At 35.4% G+C, this 21,874-nt stretch overlaps 2 protein-coding genes across 4 annotated transcripts; one reads left to right on the top strand and one right to left on the bottom strand.

The window, feature by feature from the left end:
- Positions 1 to 240: 240 nt before the first annotated feature.
- Positions 241 to 6,789, bottom strand: Fdx1 (Adrenodoxin-like protein 1, mitochondrial Ferredoxin 1). Of its 2 annotated transcripts, none has more exons than XM_022076903.2 (5): positions 6,350 to 6,789; positions 4,920 to 4,971; positions 3,396 to 3,502; positions 3,116 to 3,256; positions 241 to 2,277 (listed from the first exon to the last, which is right to left on the bottom strand). In XM_022076903.2, the coding sequence occupies exons 1-5, from the start codon at positions 6,441 to 6,443 to the stop codon at positions 2,177 to 2,179; spliced, it is 495 nt and encodes a 164-aa protein (XP_021932595.1). In that variant the 5' UTR covers positions 6,444 to 6,789; the 3' UTR covers positions 241 to 2,176. The 2 variants fall into 2 exon arrangements, with proteins under 2 accessions (XP_021932595.1, XP_021932594.1); XM_022076902.2 differs by lacking the exon at positions 6,350 to 6,789 and adding an exon at positions 5,058 to 5,438.
- On the top strand, positions 5,597 to 20,111 carry LOC110836072 (ubiquitin-associated domain-containing protein 2). 2 transcript variants are annotated; one of them, XM_022076897.2, is made up of 8 exons: positions 5,597 to 5,796; positions 6,136 to 6,266; positions 8,351 to 8,433; positions 8,571 to 8,720; positions 12,406 to 12,574; positions 13,976 to 14,200; positions 14,732 to 14,846; positions 16,741 to 20,111. In XM_022076897.2, the coding sequence occupies exons 1-8, from the start codon at positions 5,757 to 5,759 to the stop codon at positions 16,878 to 16,880; spliced, it is 1,053 nt and encodes a 350-aa protein (XP_021932589.1). In that variant the 5' UTR covers positions 5,597 to 5,756; the 3' UTR covers positions 16,881 to 20,111. The 2 variants fall into 2 exon arrangements, with proteins under 2 accessions (XP_021932589.1, XP_021932588.1); XM_022076896.2 differs by having other exon boundaries at positions 5,598 to 5,796; positions 14,729 to 14,846.
- Positions 20,112 to 21,874: the final 1,763 nt, after the last annotated feature.

A 21,874-nucleotide genomic window follows, 5' to 3' on the forward strand; every position in this document is an offset into this window, starting at 1 on the left:
CACAGTTTTATCATTCTGATACTGAAAGAAAGGGGCAGCTTAATGAATCATTATGTTGTGTCTCACAAGATGATATTAAAATGGATGTTGAAAGAATAAGGTGTGGGAGTGTGTGGACTTGATTAAAGTGGCTCAGGATAGGGTTCAGTGGCAAGTTCTTGTTGAAATAGTAATGAACTATTGGGTTCCATAGAAGGTAGAACATTGTTGAGCAGCTGAGTGACTATCAGCTTCTGAAGGTGGTTAGTAATTCATATTCTTTTATTTTTCAACATTTGTTATAAAATATGACAGCTAAATAGTACAAAATATACAGCAATCTCAACATGATGGCATCACAGTTCAACTTGTTGCTAGTTTAAAACATAGAATATACAATAGCATGGCAGATCTAGAATTCTGCAGGATGTCATTCTGGCACTGCGTGATGCCAGAAGAGGGATAGAAAATCTAAATACAAGCAGAAACATACTTTTTTTAGGATATAAATTTATTCAGTGTTATTAGATGGTGAAGCAAATTGTTTATGTTTATGTGTCAGACAGTGAAACATTACCTCTCTCAGTTCACCACTCTTAATCATGCTTGCCAACTCTCATTTAATGCTCAACTGTGTCTGAATTCTGGCATAGACACCAACTAAAACATTCAGTGCCAATGTGGCCCAAGCTACATTATCATGTGTGTGTAGCCTCTGTGGCGTTAAGTGCTTCAATTATCATGATGTTTCTTGCTGTTATCATCAGTCTGTACAGGTTACTGCTAGAATATTATATTAAACTACAGCACAGTCACATACACCACATTCTGAATTCACAGTTGCCATCTGGCGCTATATGAGCTATTCAACTTACATAATGTGACTAAATAAACAAAAATGATAATACAGCATTATTAATTATCTTACGAACTTATAAAATGTTCAGCAGTATATAAAAGTAATTTTTGCCTTGAAATTACATGATTGCCCTACTGGGTTAGTCTCGTCTGAAATAATAATTTAGAGGTTCAGATTTATTAAAAAGTCAAAGTTCATTAAAACATGTAAAAATAACTTAAGACCTATGTCACAGTAATAATGCCCAATTTCATGCAAAATGTTGGCTCAAATTTTTCATTATTCACCAAATTAAAAATTTGTCAATAACTCTCACCAAGAAATGACAATACTAAGTACTGTGAAAAATCCATGCACAATGGAGTCTTTCATGTATAAATAATTTTTTTTTGAACTCAAACCAAACACTGACACAGTAAGTGGGGGGGGGGGGGCATTTAACTTTAGTTCTCCTGAACCTCCAGCACCATAAACTTTCTACCCCTATTATGAGAATCTACTCTTATGGTTTCCTGAATAATAACATTTAAAGTCAAGAATATACAATATATCAAAAGAGTAAATATATATATTCTGTCCCGCGCCATAGCCGTGCGGTCTGAAGCATCATGCTTCGGACCGGTGATACGGAATGCGCACTGGTTCGAGTCTCGGGGGAGAAGAAATTTTCTCATGAGATTTCGACCAGTGTATGGGACCGGTGCCAACCCAGCATCGTGAGGAAATTGGGGAGCTACAATTAGTAGCGTAATCTGGTCAGGAAAACTAGCAGTGGCTGGGGGTTCGTCGTGCTGACCACACGTCACCCTATATCTGGTTGGATGATCGTTCACCTCTGCTTAGGCATGTGAACGTGAGGCCAGCAGTCAGGCTAGTCTGCTTTGGCTCTCTGGAGCTGTTATGCCACGGATTTAATTTAATTTAATATATATTCTACAGAAATCGTTAACATCTTCTGTCTTCTCTCTCAATAGCTGATACTAAAAATATTTCTCACTGTATCATACTCCCAGAATTACTGTGAGACAGTGATTCCAATTTACAGTAAACTCCAGAATAAGTAACTGTTTAAATCTTACGCTAATTCATTTCATTTTTACTTTATTTTAAATACATATCAACTGCACTTCTATTGTAAAAAGATTGAAACAGAAATGGCATTACTATAACACCAACAGTCAATAAACACAACTGTACAAAGATCAGATTTGTTTTTCATCCATATTAAACCACTCCTTCAGCCATTTATTAGGAAGTGTTTCACACACAGCATAAACAATAAAACAGAAATGCAGGCTCACTGCCCACTTAACTATCATATTGCAACACTACACTTGTTCAATGAGATGGTTTGTGGCCATCAACATAAAAATTTCTAGTTGCTTGTGGGAGTTGAAGTTCCATTCCTTCATATTCCTTTTTCAAAATAATCTGACAACCTAAAAAAAAAGGCTAAGAATTAATCTAACTCCTAGTAATGCACAGTAGCACAAAACACCGTACTAGACACATGCAGGTAAATTAATTGAACCATTAACCTTACAGAAAATTGTGGTAAATTTTCAGTCCAAGACAATAAAAATACTATTATCATTATAGCAGTAATGTTGTATGTTGTCTAACAACACCACATGAAGTACCACATTGATTCAGCTCCACAACATGTTTATGGCTTTAATTTAGGATGTACCTAGTTCATACACCAGCTGGGAACAACTATCTGAACTGAGATTTCTTGTAGTATTGTTACTTCACCAGTAATTCATAATTTGTTATATCCTTATAGATCAGACACAATTACATCATCTCTGTACCTTAACCAGTGCCATTAAGCATTTATCACCAAAGAATCACTCTTTAAAATATGTATAGAAAGTAGCTTGTGTAGAATTTTAAAGATACCAACTGTATTGCCAATTTATAAATCTGAACAGCCATTCTCCACTTTCTCCTACCTCAAATACTGTTCATAACTACTGGATGGAACTACAATTAAATATCACACAGTCATATATTCTGAAATTCATTCATGCCCTTGTTCAGAAAATCACAGGAATTATCACAAATCATTTTTAAAAGCCAATGAGGCTACACTTGGTCAGAAAGAAATGCCTTTATTATATTTATATTGATCATTCAATGTGCAGCAGAGTTACTGAACTTACTGAATTCTACTGACAGACAGTATTCAGTATACCATTCAAGAAGTGAATACCAGATAAAAAGGATTGAAGTATACCAATTTACCGGTAAAAAATTAAAATACACTTAGCTCACCTAGTCTTGAATTTTCCTTCAGAAAAGGTGCCATGTCCAAAAGATCATCTTCCTTCTCTTCTGGAGGAGGCAACTTTTCCAAGAAATCTCCGAGAACATATACATGACAAGTGGTACAGGCCAATGATGCTTCACAGGCTCCTGACAGCAGCAAATGAGATATAGAAAGTTAATACCATTTAATTCATACCCGAAAATATTTAGTACATTAATAGAAAGCTTTCTTGTAAAATTACTTCTCCTTTATATCACTCAAAACATTGTTCTGATAATTACATACCTTCCATTTCAATTCCATACCGATGTGCAAGGTACAGGACATTATCCCCAACTTTGCCTCTAATAGGTATTTTATTCCCATTTTTATCAATATAAGTTATATTTACCCTGAAAAGGAAATCAGGATATAACAGCAATTGTTATGCATAATCAAATCAGAGGATGAGGATAAAACAATTGAAGAAGCAGAAGCAACTAAATTTCTTGGCCTACAAATTGACAAGAGCCTAAATCAGAAGATACATATTCAATACGAATGCCTAAACTAAGCTCAGCAAGCTTTGCTATGACTGCCACATCACTAATGAAAAAAAAAAGAAACTTTAAAATGTGTCTACTTTTCTTACTTCCATTCGATCATTGTCATACCGAATTATTTAATGGAGAAACTTGGCAGACAGCAAAAAAGTATTTTACAGCCAAAAGAAAACTGTTAGAATAATGCCAGGCACTACAGAAAGAGCCTCATCTAGGGAATTGTTGAATACATTCAATATTCTTCCACTAGCCGGTAAATTTCTGCTCTCATTATGATAATTTATAGTGAGTAACATAAAAAAATGTCAAACAAAGATATCCACAATATAAGTACAAGATACAGATATAACCTTCATATGTCAAACACTAAACACAGTAAACATCAAAAAGGAGTTTATTACATTGAAATTAAGCTATTCAATAATTATCCCCCCACTATAAAGTTTGATTCATGATAAAAGAAGTTTAAGGCAGCACTAAAAGAGAATCTCACTCCTATTCCCTAGCAGAATTTACCTCAACCAAAAATTCTCAGCTATTATAAATGCAAATAAGCAATAGTGAGTATCCTTTATTTTTGTGGTAATACTGTAGTTGATTGTCATAACTATGCAATTTATATTTGTATTAAATTATAAACAAGTATTGTATTTGTACTATGGCATGGTCTATGTTCTTGTCTTGGGCCTATGAAGGATCTATGGAAAGTAACATAATTCTGTTCTATTCTGTGTGGCACATGAAATATATGGAGCTAATGAAACATTACATTGATCAGTGACAATTCAGTGTTGTATCTTTCATGTCTACACTTCTGTTTAAATGGTGGCCATATTTATCAGACAGTAAGGGTACAGCAATGTTGCGAACACACATGGACTAGTGCAAAAACATATGACAGACAAGTATTTTTACTTACAAAAGGTCAGGAGTGTGGAGACCCCATATGCCCTCCTTATAATCTACAGAGTCAGTGGTTTGATCAAAACTGTGATAAATTTGCACTATATAATGATTCACAATAAAAGTAGCAAATTATTTCAGTGTTGCACTGCTCCCAAGTTACACTTCTTAACACTGTAGCCATTCTCTTTTATCATTATTTCAGAGACATGAAAAAAACAACTCAAACCATAAACATGTTGGAGGCGCCAAGCAGCACTTAAACGTCCGTTAAGTTCTAAGATTACCCCAGAGGACAGTCACCTTCATAATCACATTTATTGTATACTAAAGCACTCGCAATTATAGAATATAATAGACATACACTTCATCTTCTGTTTCTGGATCCTTCCATTCATATTCTCCGTGGGCTAAATCTGCAAAAGAAATATATATATATAAATACACATAAATAAAATGCTATATTCCGGCAGGGTTAACATAGTCATGGGGCTCGTCTTACTCTGGGTAGTGTGGAGACCCCGAACAATCATTTTGTGCAGTACACCTGATCCTGTTGTTTCTGTTCCGCATTTCAATGAACTAGTACCTACTAGTCTAAACATGTTACTAGCTTTACTGACTAGGCAACATATCATTTCGACGACTCAAAGTTTTAGGTTATAATCTCCCTCTGCCAAGAGAAGATACTAAAATATAATCAGTTAAGATCTGTCAACCATTTAGTTGCTATAAATATGAGAGTAATTATATAATAATCAATGTTGCTGTTTGTTGAAGAACTGAAACCTAGTATCTTTAAAACAGTGCATCATGAACACAGCTTAAAATTTCGTTATAGCAACCAGCTGAGTTTTAAAATAATCTACTGACAGCGATCATAGATTGATATTGTTGGTTGCCTCGGGTACGTTCTACAGATATTGCTCTTTGCTTCTTCACAATCGTTGATTGACTATAGTAAAGACAACTGTGCGCTCTTCGTATCATACAAGGATTATTGTATAATAATGTTGCAATTCATCTCGAACCCCAATGGAAAATATTCAACATCATGTGGTTAGCAAAATGGCTCCGTTCGTTCGGAGGATGATTGTCATTTTAGCTGGATTGTTCATAATTTTGAAGTTTGAACGAGAATGAGTGTTATTTAACAGAATTCATATTGTTCGTGTAGAGATAGAATCGTTTTGCAATAATAATGGCTGCTATTCTGTCTCAGTACAGCACGACAGGATTTTGTAAGTTGACCATAACTGTAGACATTGAACTGTGTTCGTTGTGCAAGTCTTTTATGTATCTTGTACACAATAGAATACAGTTGTATATGCAACAGTAAACGTTGTATATTATCATGGCAGTACTAATTACGGTCATGACCTCTAAGGAGTATTTAGTTGAATTATCTAAGTTTCAGAGATAACCAGAAAGAGAATTTAATTCCTGTCTTTGAATTCTATAGGCTGTTCTCTGAAGGCAATTTTTGTGGGGTTTTAAGAATGACAACTAAATGATGTGGTTATTATATTCTCATCAAATGTGCTCATTGCAAAAACTGTCTGTATTTTGTTTTCTTCCAGATAAAGCTCCTGTGTCAAAAGGACTCATGGGTAGCATGTTCCTAACATGCACAGCCATGAATATGCCTCTGTTGGCTCACATGCGCAAGTACTTGGTGTGTAAATTGCCTGACATCTTCAAAGAAGGGGAGGTGAGATATATTGAAATGATGGGTGTTTACATTATTATTGAATCTAGAACTGTTATATAAACCAAGCTCATTATAGCACTTACCTTGCATTGGGAAGTAAGTTTTTGCCAGACCATCCACTGTCTTAGACTGGCATGAGTTCCTTCTTGTACAGTTCAGCTCACAATTCATAAGCATTTTACAGTTACTCACAACAAAGAATCCAATACATATAAGAACACATTTATGTGATCAGTAATATTAGTGTATTTGTGGACTGAGGTCCAAAAAGAAATTTTCTTTTAAGAATGTATAAAAATATACTTTAAAATGTTAATGTTGTGTACTTCAAGTTTCTGGCAGATACCATCATTTGGACTGGAAAGTAAAGAATTCCACAATATAATCCACATTTTAATGTTGCCAACCCCTGTTCTAGCTCAGTAGTAAGGGTTTATATTTATTTTTGACGTAAATACATCTATATTGAAGGGTCATTCAGCAAAAAAGGGAAACGAAAAAGTGTAACCTGGTTACCTAGGAAACGTCGTGTTTACTCGGCATTGTTGTTACCCAGGAAATGTCAATTGTTTAATCGGCATTATTGTTACCAAGGAAACGTCATCTGTTTACTCAGCATTGTTGTTACCTAGGAAACATTTTGTTACATTACCTTACCTTACATTTCATTACATTGCATTACTTTACATTACATTCAGCTACCACAGACCCATCTTAAGCATAACTAATTCAAGTTAAATAAGCAAAGTCTTAATCAAACTTTACTCAATTGTAAAGCATGTATAAAGGAAATATTTAGAATAAAGCCAATATATAAACTTCCTTTCCGTATAGACGTATTTATGTCAAATTCTCTGGAACCGTGGTTCCACTGTCAATTTTTATTCAATTTTCTTGTCCTTGGAGTAACCAACTCCCCCCCCCAACAGAGACATTTTGCTAACCACATGATGTTGGATATATTCCATAGGGGTTCAAGATAAATTGCAATATTATTGTACAACAATAATCCTAGTATAATACAAAGAGCACACAGTTGTCTTCAATGTAGTCAATCAACAATTGCATAGTAGCAGTGAGCATTAACCCTTTGCCGCGGAGATTTAAAGTCCGAGCTTGGGGTAATACGTTCTTAGTGTCCCTTTAAATTTTGCTCTAAAATACTATATTTATCATAATTTTGGAACTATATGAGATATAATTAAAAACTTTTCACTGAAATCCTCTTAAAAGATGGTTTTATTATCTTACGCCCTGTGTGTGAGCAGTGTAAGGATGTGGATCAGAAGTTGAGCTTCGTGTATTTCACCGCCACCAACATTGTCACTCTCATTATCACTATCTTCAGTTGTCACCAACTGTGTATAATTAATGTCTATTATTGCACTGTCGGTGTCCGAACTATACTCGGTCACTTTCATCCAAAACTTCTTCTAGAAGTGCACGTCTTTCTGCTTCTGTAAGTACGCGACTAGACGAAGAGACATCCATGATAAGAATGAGAAGGTCAGGATATTATTTTTAGATTCCCAGGTAGAACTCAATGGAATGTGGCGGTGTTGCCATATGTCCACATACAGTTATCTTTTCAGAACAAAGCAGTGCAAACCGCATTCCGCTGGCGTTATTCGTTAAAAAGTTATGGGCTACAAAAATTAAGCTTGCAGCCGACGTACACTGTACCGATATCCACTAGGGGGTATTTATGCCTCACGAATTTTCACGTCGGTCCGCGCGCAGAGGTTAACAACACACCATGCTGTTGAACACTCTATACAACATAAACCAAGTGCACACATTCTAAGAAGCCACTGTTGTAAATCAAACTAAATCTTAAACAGGCAAGTGTAGCCATCATATAAATGGCACCCCAAACACAGGGTTGTCTTACATGTGCGATATGGCAGTAACTGATAAAAAAATGTTTGTAGAAAAGAAGAGTATGAGAAATTCAGTATCTTAAGGTTGAATTGTAACACACCACTTCCTTACTCAGATCACAGCACCCATGTACATGGAATGTATTTGTCTATCAGAAGCTGAAAGAATTTTTTGTGTGTGATCCTTATGTCTTTCAATTCCAGGTGTGGAGGCTTCTGACATCCAGGATAACTTTCCTGGATACAAAGGATTTAGTTTGTGGTGCACTTTTAATTTACTATTTCAGGTAATGTTTACTATAACCTTGTGTTTAATGTTCCATGACTCTATTTTGTAATTATTTTGGGAAAGAACAATTAATCTCCATAATCTTACAGCAGCATCATTTTTGTTGTTGAAGTTCTTATACATTTTGTATTGCAGGATATTTGAAAGGCGATATGGATCACATAAATTTGCATCATATTTGCTTGCAACCTGTACCATTGCTACAATTCTAGAAACAGCAGCCATCCTGGTGTTGCAACAGTTCGACATTGACCTGCACAGTGGTGGATATCTTCCACCAGGACCGTAAGTTCTGAACCCGTCTAGTAGAGTTGTGAAGTCACTGGTTTTTAAAGTACAGGTCATACAGTATTATCCACTAGTATGCAAGGCAAAAAGAAAAATATGAAAACTCAACTCTTCCATTTTGTGGATTTCTGACATCTGACTTCCTTTCACTACATCATGGAACTTTATTTCTACAGTGCTTTATGCCAAAGAAATTTTTGTAGTGTTCATACGGAAGATGAATTCACTTTGAAAGGTTGAATCTTTTTAATATTTTCATTTGTAAAAAGTAATTATATTAGACAAGAAGTTTTATTAAATTATTTAAAATTAGTTTGAAGAGCTGTTAACTTGTAACTTGACGCTTGGAATCATCGTTGCTTGATTTCCTTTTTAGGCTTATAAAAAAATATTTCCTTTGGTGATAACTGAAGACCACTAACACACTAAGTGAGCATTGATCTTGTGTGGGATGGTAATGTTTTACTTGAGACTGTTTTGGTTACAGTGCTGCTTATGCAAAACTGAACTGACACCTTGTATCAGTGAGGAAGTTTGGTTAATTGGCCATGTAAAAGTAAAGTTGTTTTCTAAGATACTGTGTGAGCTGACTGAATTATTTTCATTTCCCATCCCTATCTAGTTCAAGAATCAAAATGTGCAATTAAGTATACCAGCCACTTGCCCATAATCTTGCCGCATTGTTAAAAATAATTTTACAGTAGTTAAAAGAAGTGTAAAATTATCAAAAATTGTTTACTACAAGCCTGTTACCTTAACCTTTTAAGGCCCTGTCAGAATTATATGTAACACCTTAAACAAGTAGTAACTCTGCATTTTGCCCAAAGAGCATATTTGTGATTTCATATGATTTTCAGAGTAAACAGTGATTATTTCCTTAAACAGAATTAACCAATTGATCTTTGTAATGGAGACATGTTGCATTTTCTTTGAGGTAAGAACTGAATTTTTAAATATTATGTACTTGATCTTCAGCACCAAATATGTAACTAACTTAGTCTGTGATTCACAATAGTTAAAGTGTAAAATTGTCAAAAAAGTATTTGCCATAAACCTGTTACCTTAACTAACTATGGAGTAGAGATCTTGAGAAGCTAACAGTCACTCATACAGTCAAGAAATTCTCTGCCTTTGCAGAAACAGGTTTATTACTGTGTTCACAATAGTCTGTCACTAGTCCCTATCCTGATCCAAATTAACCTACTGTACACACATTTTGTGGGAAATGGCTGAATTAATTTCACAAGTGCTAGTCTAAAGGATCTGAACAAGGTTATTATGCATTATTTGCACAGTGTGCATAAAAATAATGCCATGTTTGTCTGTCTGTCCATCTGCTTCATTCAACTTGAGCCACTGGATAGATGTGGATGAAATTTAGAATGGACATTCAGCCACTGGAATTTACTTTAAAGTCATACTCACGTGCTGGATGGGCCACAGCCCCCAGCAGTGATGGCAGTGGGGGTCCAGTGTTGTGCATTGTGAGATGACCTGGGTATAGCAGATTCACCTTTGTGGAGTAAGCCCATTTCATGGGTGCAGCCCGTTTAGTGAGGAGAACCTCCGACAGAGATGGCAGATGTATGCTGTGGATGAGGGGCATGTTGTGTTGCACCACAGATTACCTTAGTGTAACAGATCCACTGCTGGGAGCAAACCTCCAAGTGGCTGAAGCCAGCTGAATGGGATGGAGCCCCTTGGTGGGGCCAAGACCGCAACAGCAAGGCCTTTATGGGACAGATCCTCAAGAGAGGCAGATATGCCTTATGGGATGCAGCCCTCTGGTTAGGGCATGTTACCTTTCTTGGTTAGGTTGGATTAGTTAGCAGAAATTTAGGTTAAGTTATGTATATTAGGTTGGGTTAAGTTAGGTTAGCGCAGCTTAGGCAAGGTTGGGTTAGGCTTATTCAGAATCGAAAATTTGTAAGAATGCATGTGGAAACTGTATTCTAGTATGAATTACGCCTTTGTAATGTTGTTCAATAACTGAGGTTGTAACAAATGGACAGTGTTATCACGAATGACTGAAATGCTTGAAAATTCCAACCAGCAGTAAATTGGCATCTGAAGTTGGTGCAAGAGTTGCCTTTTTTTTTTAATACGTATTATTCTTAAGTTTAAAAAGTGATTTTCCAAATTTTTAGACTCTGGGTTTGTTAGAAGAATGCTACATCTGCCAGTGGAATTTATCAGACTAGAGCAGGGCGCTCCTTTCGGAGCTCCTAGGGGGGGTTGGTCAAGTTTGTAAAACGCAACCAACCTTGTGTAAGAAACTAAACTAACCGCCCCGAATTAAGGGTTAAAACAATTGACCCGCCTGGAAACTATCTGAAATTTGTTGTTTTTGTCAGTCCCTCTTGGTGAATGCCAGGGTAACACTTTAAATTAGGCTATGACCACTTCCTTCCACATCCTGTCCAATTCATTATTCACTAGCATTTCTCTCATGTATTTAGAGTTGATACTAAAATCAGCAGACCTTAATTTTGGTTCATGTTCCGTGGAATACCATTTTGCAGAAAGTTTTGAATAGATTTTGATAAATGCTTGTTCCAAAAATGTTTTTTGGACAGACTGTAACTTCAAGTAAGGTAGGTGTTTTATTATTTTTTCTTTTTATATTACACGTTTTTTGGACAGTCATCAAATACTGGATATTGTATTTTACTTTATGCACATGCACACACACATACAGGGTGAGTCATTTTGAAATATCATAACTTTAGCTGAAGTCATTCCCAGTCAGAAATTCATATGAACATACATCGGATTCATAATGTTTATGAAACTGTGGATGTTTGAAATTGAAGCATGCATATGTGTGACCTTCAACTGAAATAACAGATACTAATCAAATCTTAGTAGCAATGCAATTGATCTTTGTATCTCACAGCATCCAGTTGATGTTCTGTGCCACATTCATTATGCCTTCCATGTTTTAAAATGCCAGATATGGTGTGTGTTTATGGTTTATGCCACTGCAGTGCACATTTATGGATTTTGCGATGAACATACTACTGATGTTGCTGAATACCAATGACATTTTCCAAATTGAAGAATTTTGGAATGAATAGTATTTAACAACATTTATCACAGACATTTAACAGTGTGTTTCACATTGCCAGGAATTTAGATGATGAATATGAAAAACTCTAATGTGATTGAAGATTCCAGAAAGTTACACATTTTAAAGCCTTGTAATAAATGTAATTTTCTTTACTGTGAGGTGAGATTTGAGATTTTCATGGTGACACGTATGAAGATGGCTTGGGGGGGGGGGGGGGTTGCATCGTGTAGTCTGGCACGTATTAACTGACATAGATGAACTCACTGTGTCCATCATCAGGTGTGTCGTCCCAGAAGACATTTTTATCTTTGCTGTCAGTTAATGGATGTGGTGGCTGTAAGAATGCGTCAGAACTTAGTTTAATTTAAGTTTTGTCCGTGCTTAAAGTCATTGCAGTTTCAGCCTATTGCTAATGACTTAGAAATTCTGACTGCTGTGGTTCATTCACTTCTGTGAATGACCAATGAAGCCAACAACACTTTTCAAAGTTCTCCACCTTCATGATTGAATTAAGATAATTTTTATATTCAATTCTTTCTGATTTGGTGCTGTATTTAGGTGTAGATGGTTATATAATACTTAGAGGCTGTTACTGATGATAATTTTGTGCAGGTATGGTCTGATCTTCCCTTTGTTTGTGAGTTTCTTCTTCGACGTTCCTCGCGTAGCTCAAACACACATTTTAGGCATCCCTGTGACAGGAAAGACGTTAACATACCTGTTAGGATTGCAGGTGTGCTCCACTTCAATAGCAACAGTCATCTCAGGCCTGTGTGGCATTGTAAGTATTTGTCTAGTGGCTAATTTACTTTTGCCTCATTTGTATTGGAATTAAAGTTACTAAAGCATGAAACTGATCTTCTGTCTCTGTGTAGTGGTGTGCTTAATAATGGAGCTTTGTATCCACTCTGTACACAGGAGTTAAAAAAGTGTGCATTATATTGGGACATCCGTAGCTGTAACAGCATCAGTTGGAAATTACAGTGTTTCTGTTGGAAGTCTAATGACATTTCTAACTAACTAGGTGGCTTACAAAACCCGAAGGTTCATCACCGAACTAACCAAACCTTGGTATAATTTTTCATAACAGTACTGTTTTCTACGGTGAAAGGTTGTTAGCCTCACGCCCAACCCCCAAGCTGGAGGACTACCCCTTGTCAGCTGACGGCGACTGCTTATTCAATATATTCGAAGCTACCCTCCATAAATGGAGGCTGTTCCTCCATCCACAACCTGAGGATGCACCATGCTATGGTGACAGGGACCCACCAAACATTGTTAATGACATTCCTATAAGGAGAAATTTCAACTTTCATTTGTGGTAGAACTGATGTTAATTTTAATCCACATTTTAGTTTGCTATGTGTATAAACAGTTGAATTGGTTAGTAGATGGGCCCATATCCATGATATCAAATTTGTTAGGAGCCACAAAAAACTGTCCCTCACCCATACTAAATTGGGTATCTTAATAGTCCTTTTTGTGCCATTAAAGTATAGTAAATGAAAGTCTTTGCATCGTTTTTATGTTATAGCAGTACTACTTTTATTTAATATGGTGTGTGTTAGTTGGTGGATTAGGGCCCTTTTTCTGATGAACTATTTGAGAGGCCTGTAAATAATCATAAAAATTGGCAGATCTTTATATTTATACAAAAATTTGTAATATATTCCCATAATTTTATATGAACACATACAACTAGCTGTACAGAAAAATCTGGTGTTTTAACATTAATTGAATGGCCTGGGAAAAAGAAAATAGTCAACATTATGTGAGTTATCTTTCATTGTCAAGGTTGAACTTGACATAGTAGCTTTAAACTGTTGCATTAGTTTTATATTTTTTCAGTCAAAGGTCATCTACTTTTACTGGATTTATTGAGACTTTTTTGACTTGCTGATAATTTACATCACATTTTTCCCTGGTGTAAGGTTGATTAAGTTAGACTTTCTTCTGCTTAATAGGTGCAGCTTCTAAAATACTACATCTGCACATTAAAAATGTATGTTGGCCCAGATAGTGGACTTGTGCCCTTGTTCTACTAACCAGTTCAGTTGGATTTATCATTCACTGGCTACTGTTTTGAGACTGACTGTAGAAACTTTGATGAAAAACAAACAACTTGACTTGAAAAATTCAAGTTTTGAGAAAATGTGTGTTATATCAGAGTGTTCTGTTACAGGTGGCTGGTCTCATGTATCGATACAACATTCTGTACCTGCGTCGTTGGTTCTTGGTGCCACGATGGATGGCTAAATTGAGCAGTATGTCAGTTGGCTGGTTGTTGCGCTCTGGTACACCACAGGAGGGAGCTATTGGTGCTACGCTGGAGATTCAGCGTGCACAGCAGCTGGAGATGCTAGAGCAGCAAGTGTTACTGAGTCGTGCACGTGATGTGCGTAGACAGGTCAGTATCATGTCATCTAGAGAGTGAATGCCTATAAATTTAGGTAATGGTAATACTAGAATATCAGTGTACTGTACATACTTTCGGAATCTCTACTCCTAAATTTGTGAAGGAAGTCATTTATTTTGTCATTGCATGGTTAGAAAAATGTGTGTGTTATTTCCTTTAACCTGTTCCATACACTTGATTAAAAGTAGCGTACTATTTAGGGGACAGTCAAGATTTATAAGTATAATACAACAGTATAAAGAAAATGTTTTGATGTATGGCTATTATCCTAATCAAATTAATTTTCATTAGTAAATCCATGCTAATATGCTTGTTATGGCACCATGATATTCTCACAAGAAAGCACTGTGTACTGTCTTCCCTTTCTTGTAGAGTAACACACACTCTTGTAAGAAACTCTTTTATTCCTGATAATCTGTAGCATTGTGGTTGGCGTCCTAGACTATCAGTTTGTTACATACATTCTCTGTTTAATTTTATGAGTATTTATTAATCTGTAGCAAACAAATGTTTTCTCAGCAGGGACAAGGCTTTGCAGAAACTTTGGTGGGCCCTGAGAACTACTGGCCTAATCAAAATGGAACAATCTTTGAAGGTTTCCTCAGGAACAGGAGGCACAACGCTGTAGATGCTGAAGGTAATGCATTTTAATTTGTATGTTTCTACAGGAGATTGCACAGTAAACTGGGATATTCACAGGCTTTTGTCATATTTCAGAAATCAGTAGTGTACTTAAACAAATAACTGTACTTATTTTGGTTTGTAATTACATATTCACTTTGCTCCAGTTTGTAAGTGGGGAAGTATGTCATTTAAAATGAGAAAAGTTCAGTTGTGTAACCATATTATTGCCATTTGTCTTTGAAAACTAATTTTTCTTCTATTTTGTTGGAGCAGTAGATTTTCATATCAAAGTAAAGAAGTTAATATCATGCATGAAGTTGTAGTATCAGTCGGGAGTGTTAACCACATGTTTTTACTTATGAGTCTAACTTATTCTTCCATGATTCATATAGAATGCATATTATCTACCATATGTTTTTGATACAGTGTTTATCTAACAAAAAACTGTTGATGTGCCATACGTGTGATCACATGTGGCATACAGACTTTAATTGGGTTCTTTATACCTCAGATTTATTAAGTGCTGCTTGTACATTTTTCTGTCAGGTGTAGTGACACTGTAATGCTGTACCTTGTTTACTCCTGCTTAACATGCAGTTTTTTTAATTATTTGTTCTTAAAATTAGTGTGTGTTATACATGAAACATATTTAAAGGAGTGAAGGAAATGTCCACTTCTTTGCCACACAGTAGAATGTTGTTATCTGATCTAAGCTAATACTTATTTGTTTGCAATATGCAATTTTATTTAAAGTGTTTCATGAATCAACAATTCATTAACATGTTTGTGCCATTCATTGTCAACCATTATCATTACTCTCACCTTCTTTTTCAGTGTCATTAATCATAAAATCCTCACTCCCATCCATATCATTAGAAATTCCAGTAACTTTGAAACTTTTCTCCACAATTTTTGGAGAAGTTGAGCATCATGCTGCAAGGATCCAGTCACACATTGACAGCAGTTGTGTGCGCTTCATTCTGCTGCTTAGCCTCAGTTCATGCGCCATGTTTGTCATCCATTGGTTGTAGTGCTGCTAGAAAGCAACCTTGATTGGCTGATCAATCACAACATCCAAAGGCTGCAAAAGCTTGGTCATCCCACCTGGGATTACAAGATGAGGATCCTCATTAACATTTTCATTCACCCTTTTTGGTCCATACTGATTTTGTGAAAGTTAATCATCTAACTCGAAAAGTCATCATCTGCTTCTCCCTTATTATCATCGTAACTGCTTTCTGTCACTTCTCAAAGTACATTCTTGTCCTTCAAAGTTTAGCCATGTGTGTTAGAACATGGCACAGATTTGCAAGAGAAACGTTAGACTGCTAGCCAGCACAAAATAACATGCAGTTGTTTGGTTTGACATGATTTCTATTGACAAATGTGAGTCCTTCAAAGCAAACCTTAAGTAAATCAATGGCTACTGATATATTGCAGGAGTCATAGTAAAATCATGTGACAATTTGAATCAAAGAATATTTCATTTTGAGGCTAGTCTTGTTATGGGTCTAGTTGAATAAAGTGTAATGTTGATTCCATCTCATTACTGGATTGCAAAGGGTTGCAATCCACTTTTATACTATCTTCCTACTTATTTATACGTCTCACCAAGTAGTATTTTCTGTTCAGACTTTTTTTACTATGATTTTGTGCACATTTCTTCTGTGTGTGTTGCATGTCCCACCCATTTCACCCCCTTTATTTTGATTGCCCTAATAATATGTGAACATACAAATTATGACACTCCAAAAGTGCAGTTTTCTCCAGCCTTCTGTTGCTTTCTCCTTTGGTCCAGTTATTCTCCTCAACATGCCGATTTCAGACATCCTCAGTCTATGTTCTGTTAGAAGATTAACAGACCACGTTATTAAGCAGTACATTAACTTTTTGTGTGTCCATTATAGAAAATAACATACAGCCATCAGAGGAGCAAGTGCAGACATTAATGGAAATGGGATTTGAACGTGCACGAGTGCTAAGTGCCTTGCGTAATGCAAATAATGACATTCACAGTGCAACAAATATCTTGCTTCACGAGTCCTGAACTCTTACCGGCACATGTAAGAAAGTGGTCATGTGAAACTGACTTGACTAATGGTCTGCAATTATGGGAGACAAATACAAAAAACAGTTTACCATCAACTTTTCTTTCTACTGTCTCATTTGTACAGGACTTGGTAGTGGCATGATTGCGTGGTCATGTGATAGCAATAAATGATTTGAAGTTTGTAGCGTGAAGCATATCTGATGTTCGGATCTTGGAGTGGACTGTGTGATGACTGAACACTATATATATTGGTTTATATACAATAGTATACACAAAATTCAGGTGTTACTGGTGGTGTTGCACGCAAGGGCATCTATATTGTGCACATTATTTGAACATTTGTAAAACTAATTTGAATTGTAATATTTTATTATTCTTTGATTTTGTTTTGTAAAGAAGACTCTTGACATTTAATTGGACTAGTTTTTTGCTTTTAAACTTGTCTTGAAAGTGTGGGTTTTCATAAGTCAGGCTGAGACGTTAATATATCAGGTGGACCATGTGATTGTGTTTGTTATTGTAATGGGCAGCAGAGTCTGATTCTGACTGTACCTTTTAAATAAATTATTTGCTTGTTACAACTGTGAAAGAGGGATCACATGTGACTGTTACCAAAGTAGCTCGCCTATGTGACAACAACCAAAATAAACTCCTGTGAGTGACTTTCATGTATTTACTTGGGAGACAAAATATTAAATGACTGCTCTTGGACCAAATTATGTTATATCACTGCAAGTGAAACATACCATACGAAGAAGTGTTTGGGTATTTAGTTAGTGCTGCAAAGCAGACTTAAAGTAGTACTGAATAATCAGGTAGCAATGTACAAATGTTTTATGTAATGGATAAAGGGTAGCAGAAATGTTTCAGAAGTTGATGATATGTACAGTTACCATAAGAAGTAATATAGAGATTTTAGTTTTCAATAAATATCAATGGAACTATTTGGTAAAGCACAGTGAAATCTCTCTGATTAGTCTTACAGTCTGCCTGTTATGCTGCAGGTGCAATTTGGTGGAGGTTGATTTTTAAAAATTTATGTTTGCAGTCATCTGCACTAACAATATTTTTAATAGTGGTATAATTTTCTATACAAAATTTTTGATTTTATGGAATCAAGTAAAATACAGGCATGAAACTAAATTAATAAAAAAAACTATCATCTGAATTGGAACTGATGTCTGAAAGATTTGGTGTTGATGAAACTGGTACATGTATTCAAAATGAATCCCTGTTTTCTTTATGTTGGGGGGCCTATGCATGTGATGTCCTGACTTCATATCATGCCTGAGACATCATTATAACTCATTATTCCTGCAGTTGTATATAGTACTCAAAATCAACAGGTTCTTGGAGAAGATTATTTGTTTAAACATTTACAGTGACATGTTTTATAGGTAAAACAATTAACTTTCTGGACATTATACATCATCTTGTTTGTTTTATATATATATATATATATATATATATCAATACAGTATCATCACAAACCTTCAGATTTATGTTGTGTAGAGTCTCTGCCACACACATGAATTGTTTCTGCTGTGTATACCCACGCTACCCGTATTAGGTGCAGTGCTCTCTGTCTGAGCCATTCAAATCACGATATATAAACGTTGGCTGACATGATTTTCCATTACTTTTCTAGCTTTTTGGTGTTTCAAGTCGTTCTTGTATTTTTGGCATTTCTTGATTGTATAGAATTTTATATTTTAGTTGGGTCACTGGCATCACGCTCTCACTATCAAATAAACAGATTGCTCCAACAGTGAGTACATTTTTAGAAGGGGTAATGTTTTTAGGACAGTATTCAGCGTGCCATCGCGGCTTCAAGTCATTTCTTCGCTCAGACAGACAGTACTTAATTTGGTGATTATTGATGCTTGTGATATTAAAAATCTCTTGTAACATTCGGATTTGTAGAGAGCTGATGAAATGCATACAGATCTCTGGGAAGACTTTCATTATCGTCAGATTTTGGGAAGTAACGTTGACTTGTAACAGGTGAATATAATGAGGAAATTCTCCAAATGTTTGTGTTCAGGGAACATATTTTGTAACTTTTCTTTGGTACTAGCAAGTGGAGGCTCAAATTCATAACTAGGGAAGTATGTATCCGAAATTTGTTATTGGTTAAATACTTACTGTATACCGTTAGTTATTGAAAAATTTATTTTTTCTTGTCAGTTGAAAACTTTCTTCGTTTGGAAACGTAGAAGATAGATCAGAAATTTTTGAGAGCGGTGAAGATTAAAAGAAAGCTACACTGAAACAAGAGTAGTTGTAACAAACCAGTATACTTCTTATGTTAGAGGTATTAATGGCATTTTATTGCTTGCTTGAAAAATTTTCCTTCTTATTTCATTTCATTGGCAGATTCCATAGAAAGATGACTATCATTTCTCACAAATTTTTGACTGTTGTTGAAGTGAGCAGAGTGAAATGGGGAGTTTTAAATTCCTTTTTTTGCCCCAGATCATATTTCAAGTTCTACCCAAAATGTAAGTGATAATTTGAATGCAATTTAGGCAAACCAAATTAATAAATTTTGTTGTTTTATGATGGAGTATGTTAAGAACGGAGGTAAAACAGAAGTCTGAGAGAAACCTGTTAATTTATTATGGTGAGAATGAATATACATGACATTGCCTTTTTTTTACTCTGCTCACAAGGAACTCGGAAACATTCATTTCCATGGTGATGAATATGAATCGTCTAGGGTCTGGTTTAAGAAAAGTTATTTTTACAGAAAAAAGTTAATTTTACAGAAGATGGGATCGCTACTGGAAATACATAAAGAACTGTTTATTTCCTTTTCGCATGTTGTGTTCTGGTTTCTAATCCAGGCGTAAGATAATTATCCATTATTTCTGCTATAAGTTTTACCGTCATCTGAATTCCAGTGGTTGAAGCTAGCTAATAACGACTGTATATGATGTCAAAATTTAGTTTTTAAGGAGTTTAAAAGATCTGCATTATGCAGTGTAAAAATGTGTTGATTTAATTCCAAATACCTCTCTAAGAAAAATATGGGGAAGCTGATAATTATGTTGCACAGTTTTAAACTTCACTTGGTTCTTGTCTTCCAGGCAGGGTCCCAATTGGAAAGGATTCAACCAAAACAATTGATTTTACTGGTTCTGATTGAAAATGTTATAAAATTGCCTCACTTTTTGTAGCATTACACGAGGTCTTAAAGTGTAAAATACAGAAAGGTTTATTAGTTCAGTATCGTAATGTAATTTTTACCTGTTTGTCATAAGAAACTTTCATACCCATTCTTGTACATCACTTTTGCACCAAATTCATTACGTATTATTACTCTGAAGAGTGTGATTCACTGGAATATAAATAAGTTTTACATGAGCGTTGTGAAACGGTGATACTTGATCATTGAAATACCAATGGTTACAACGAATGCTGTACAGCAGTTTAATCTCCAATGTAGCTTTTACATCGTACCAAAGGTCTGCAGTACTTCCATAAAAAAGTTATGGGTTCTTAAAGTTTATTGATGAAAATTTCATTTGAGTTGTAATAAAGTTTTAGTGAAAGGCTTTAAGTATGTACAAAGTGGAAAAAATAAAACTCTGTAAGAAAAATAAAAAAAGTCCGTTTTATTGAATAATAGTTTATGTGGATAAGTCAGATTTCCAAACCAGTTGGCTAACCATATGTTTTCATGGCCTGTGTTCCATATGTCTCTTCCTTGGAAGCAAACATATTTAATCTAAACTTTGCAGTTGAGTGAAATGACGTGTCAATATGAACTGTATTTATGGTTTCTTTCCATATGGTAGAACATATCTTAGACAGCAAGATTTGTATCGGTGGTTCTCGATTATTGCTAAAAGTCCCTGTAAAATATACATGAATCCCTCATACAAGGTCATGTGAAGTAACATTAATGCAGAAATAGATAATAGATAAACCAAATGTAATTTAAATTCGTTTGTCTAGAACAGTGCAACATTTGTACAAGCAGATATGGAGATGTCATTAGCATTGCTATCTGTTCTGCGATTTACGATCCATGAAGTTTCATTTTCTAAGTAAGCACACTTGAAATTCATGCAGGTAAATTTAACGGAAATGTTAGGCCTGCGTGAGTTGGTGTGCTTGATATAATAGTTATTTCGGTATACGATGGCAGAAAGTGAGTGCAAATATGAAAATAACCAGGCGTACTTTAAGTAAAGTGCATAATTACCGACAAGAACACTTAAAATAAATCGACACGTGAAGTTCAAGACATTCAGCAGTACATGTAAGTAACCAAACGTTTAACTCCGAAAATGTCATGCAAAAGACAAAATTGCTTTTGGCTGATACACGTCTTGAAAAAAAGTCAAGCCATGTTAGAAATAAGTCGAAACACAAGCCGCGTCTGTTGTGATGCAGTGGCGTAGAAATATTAGGACATATCTTTACAATACGATAGCCGGTTGAGTTAAGTATTTACTTCACGGCTATAACCTTAAATTAAACCCAAAGTCATTCATAGGTTAGGGGAATTTGATCAGCTGCATTACTGTGTTGGGTATAGTAGTTACAAGTTAACCTCAACCGCAGGACACATTATTTGTGGTCACAGTGTTCTGTAAAAACGTGATATGGGTATTGACTCTGTAGTCTTGAAGGTGGTTTCTCCGAACCACTGGTAACACCCTACAGGGTCACGCGGCTTTACAACCCAGACAACCACAATCAACGTCATCTCCGTGATAACCTAAAATCTCATACAGTGTTTTAAATTGTACTACTTTGTTTCTTTGCATTCGTTTTATGCGTAAAATGGACATTGGTTTAAATGAGAATATATCCGCCAACTTATATAGGGGCATTAATTGGCCTTATTTTTTAAACACGTACTAAATTAAAGTATTTATAATGACACTTATAAATAGTAAAAAATTAACGTATGTCTTCGAGCACTGAGCATTTTGCACCGGACAAAAGGCTAGGCTTGTTATTATTTTTGTAAAAGCGGT

The sequence above is a fragment of the Zootermopsis nevadensis genome, unplaced genomic scaffold, assembly GCF_977971745.1.
Source record: "Zootermopsis nevadensis isolate Lab colony 2312 unplaced genomic scaffold, Znev_1.0 Znev_ptg000021l, whole genome shotgun sequence".
NCBI lineage: Eukaryota > Metazoa > Arthropoda > Insecta > Blattodea > Termopsidae > Zootermopsis > Zootermopsis nevadensis.

Coding starts and splice junctions, on each gene's coding strand:
- LOC110836072 (XM_022076896.2), top strand. CDS start 5,757: ATGGCTGCTATTCTGTCTCAGTACAGCACGACAGGATTTT. Junction 5,797..6,135: donor GTACAGCACGACAGGATTTT/GTAAGTTGACCA, acceptor GTTTTCTTCCAG/ATAAAGCTCCTGTGTCAAAA. Junction 8,721..12,405: donor GGATATCTTCCACCAGGACC/GTAAGTTCTGAA, acceptor AATTTTGTGCAG/GTATGGTCTGATCTTCCCTT.
- Fdx1 (XM_022076902.2), bottom strand. CDS start 5,193: ATGATATGTTGCCTAGTCAGTAAAGCTAGTAACATGTTTAGACTAGTA. Junction 4,972..5,057: donor GGGTCTCCACACTACCCAGA/GTAAGACGAGCC, acceptor TTTCTTTTGCAG/ATTTAGCCCACGGAGAATAT. Junction 3,257..3,395: donor GTATGGAATTGAAATGGAAG/GTATGTAATTAT, acceptor TGCTGCTGTCAG/GAGCCTGTGAAGCATCATTG.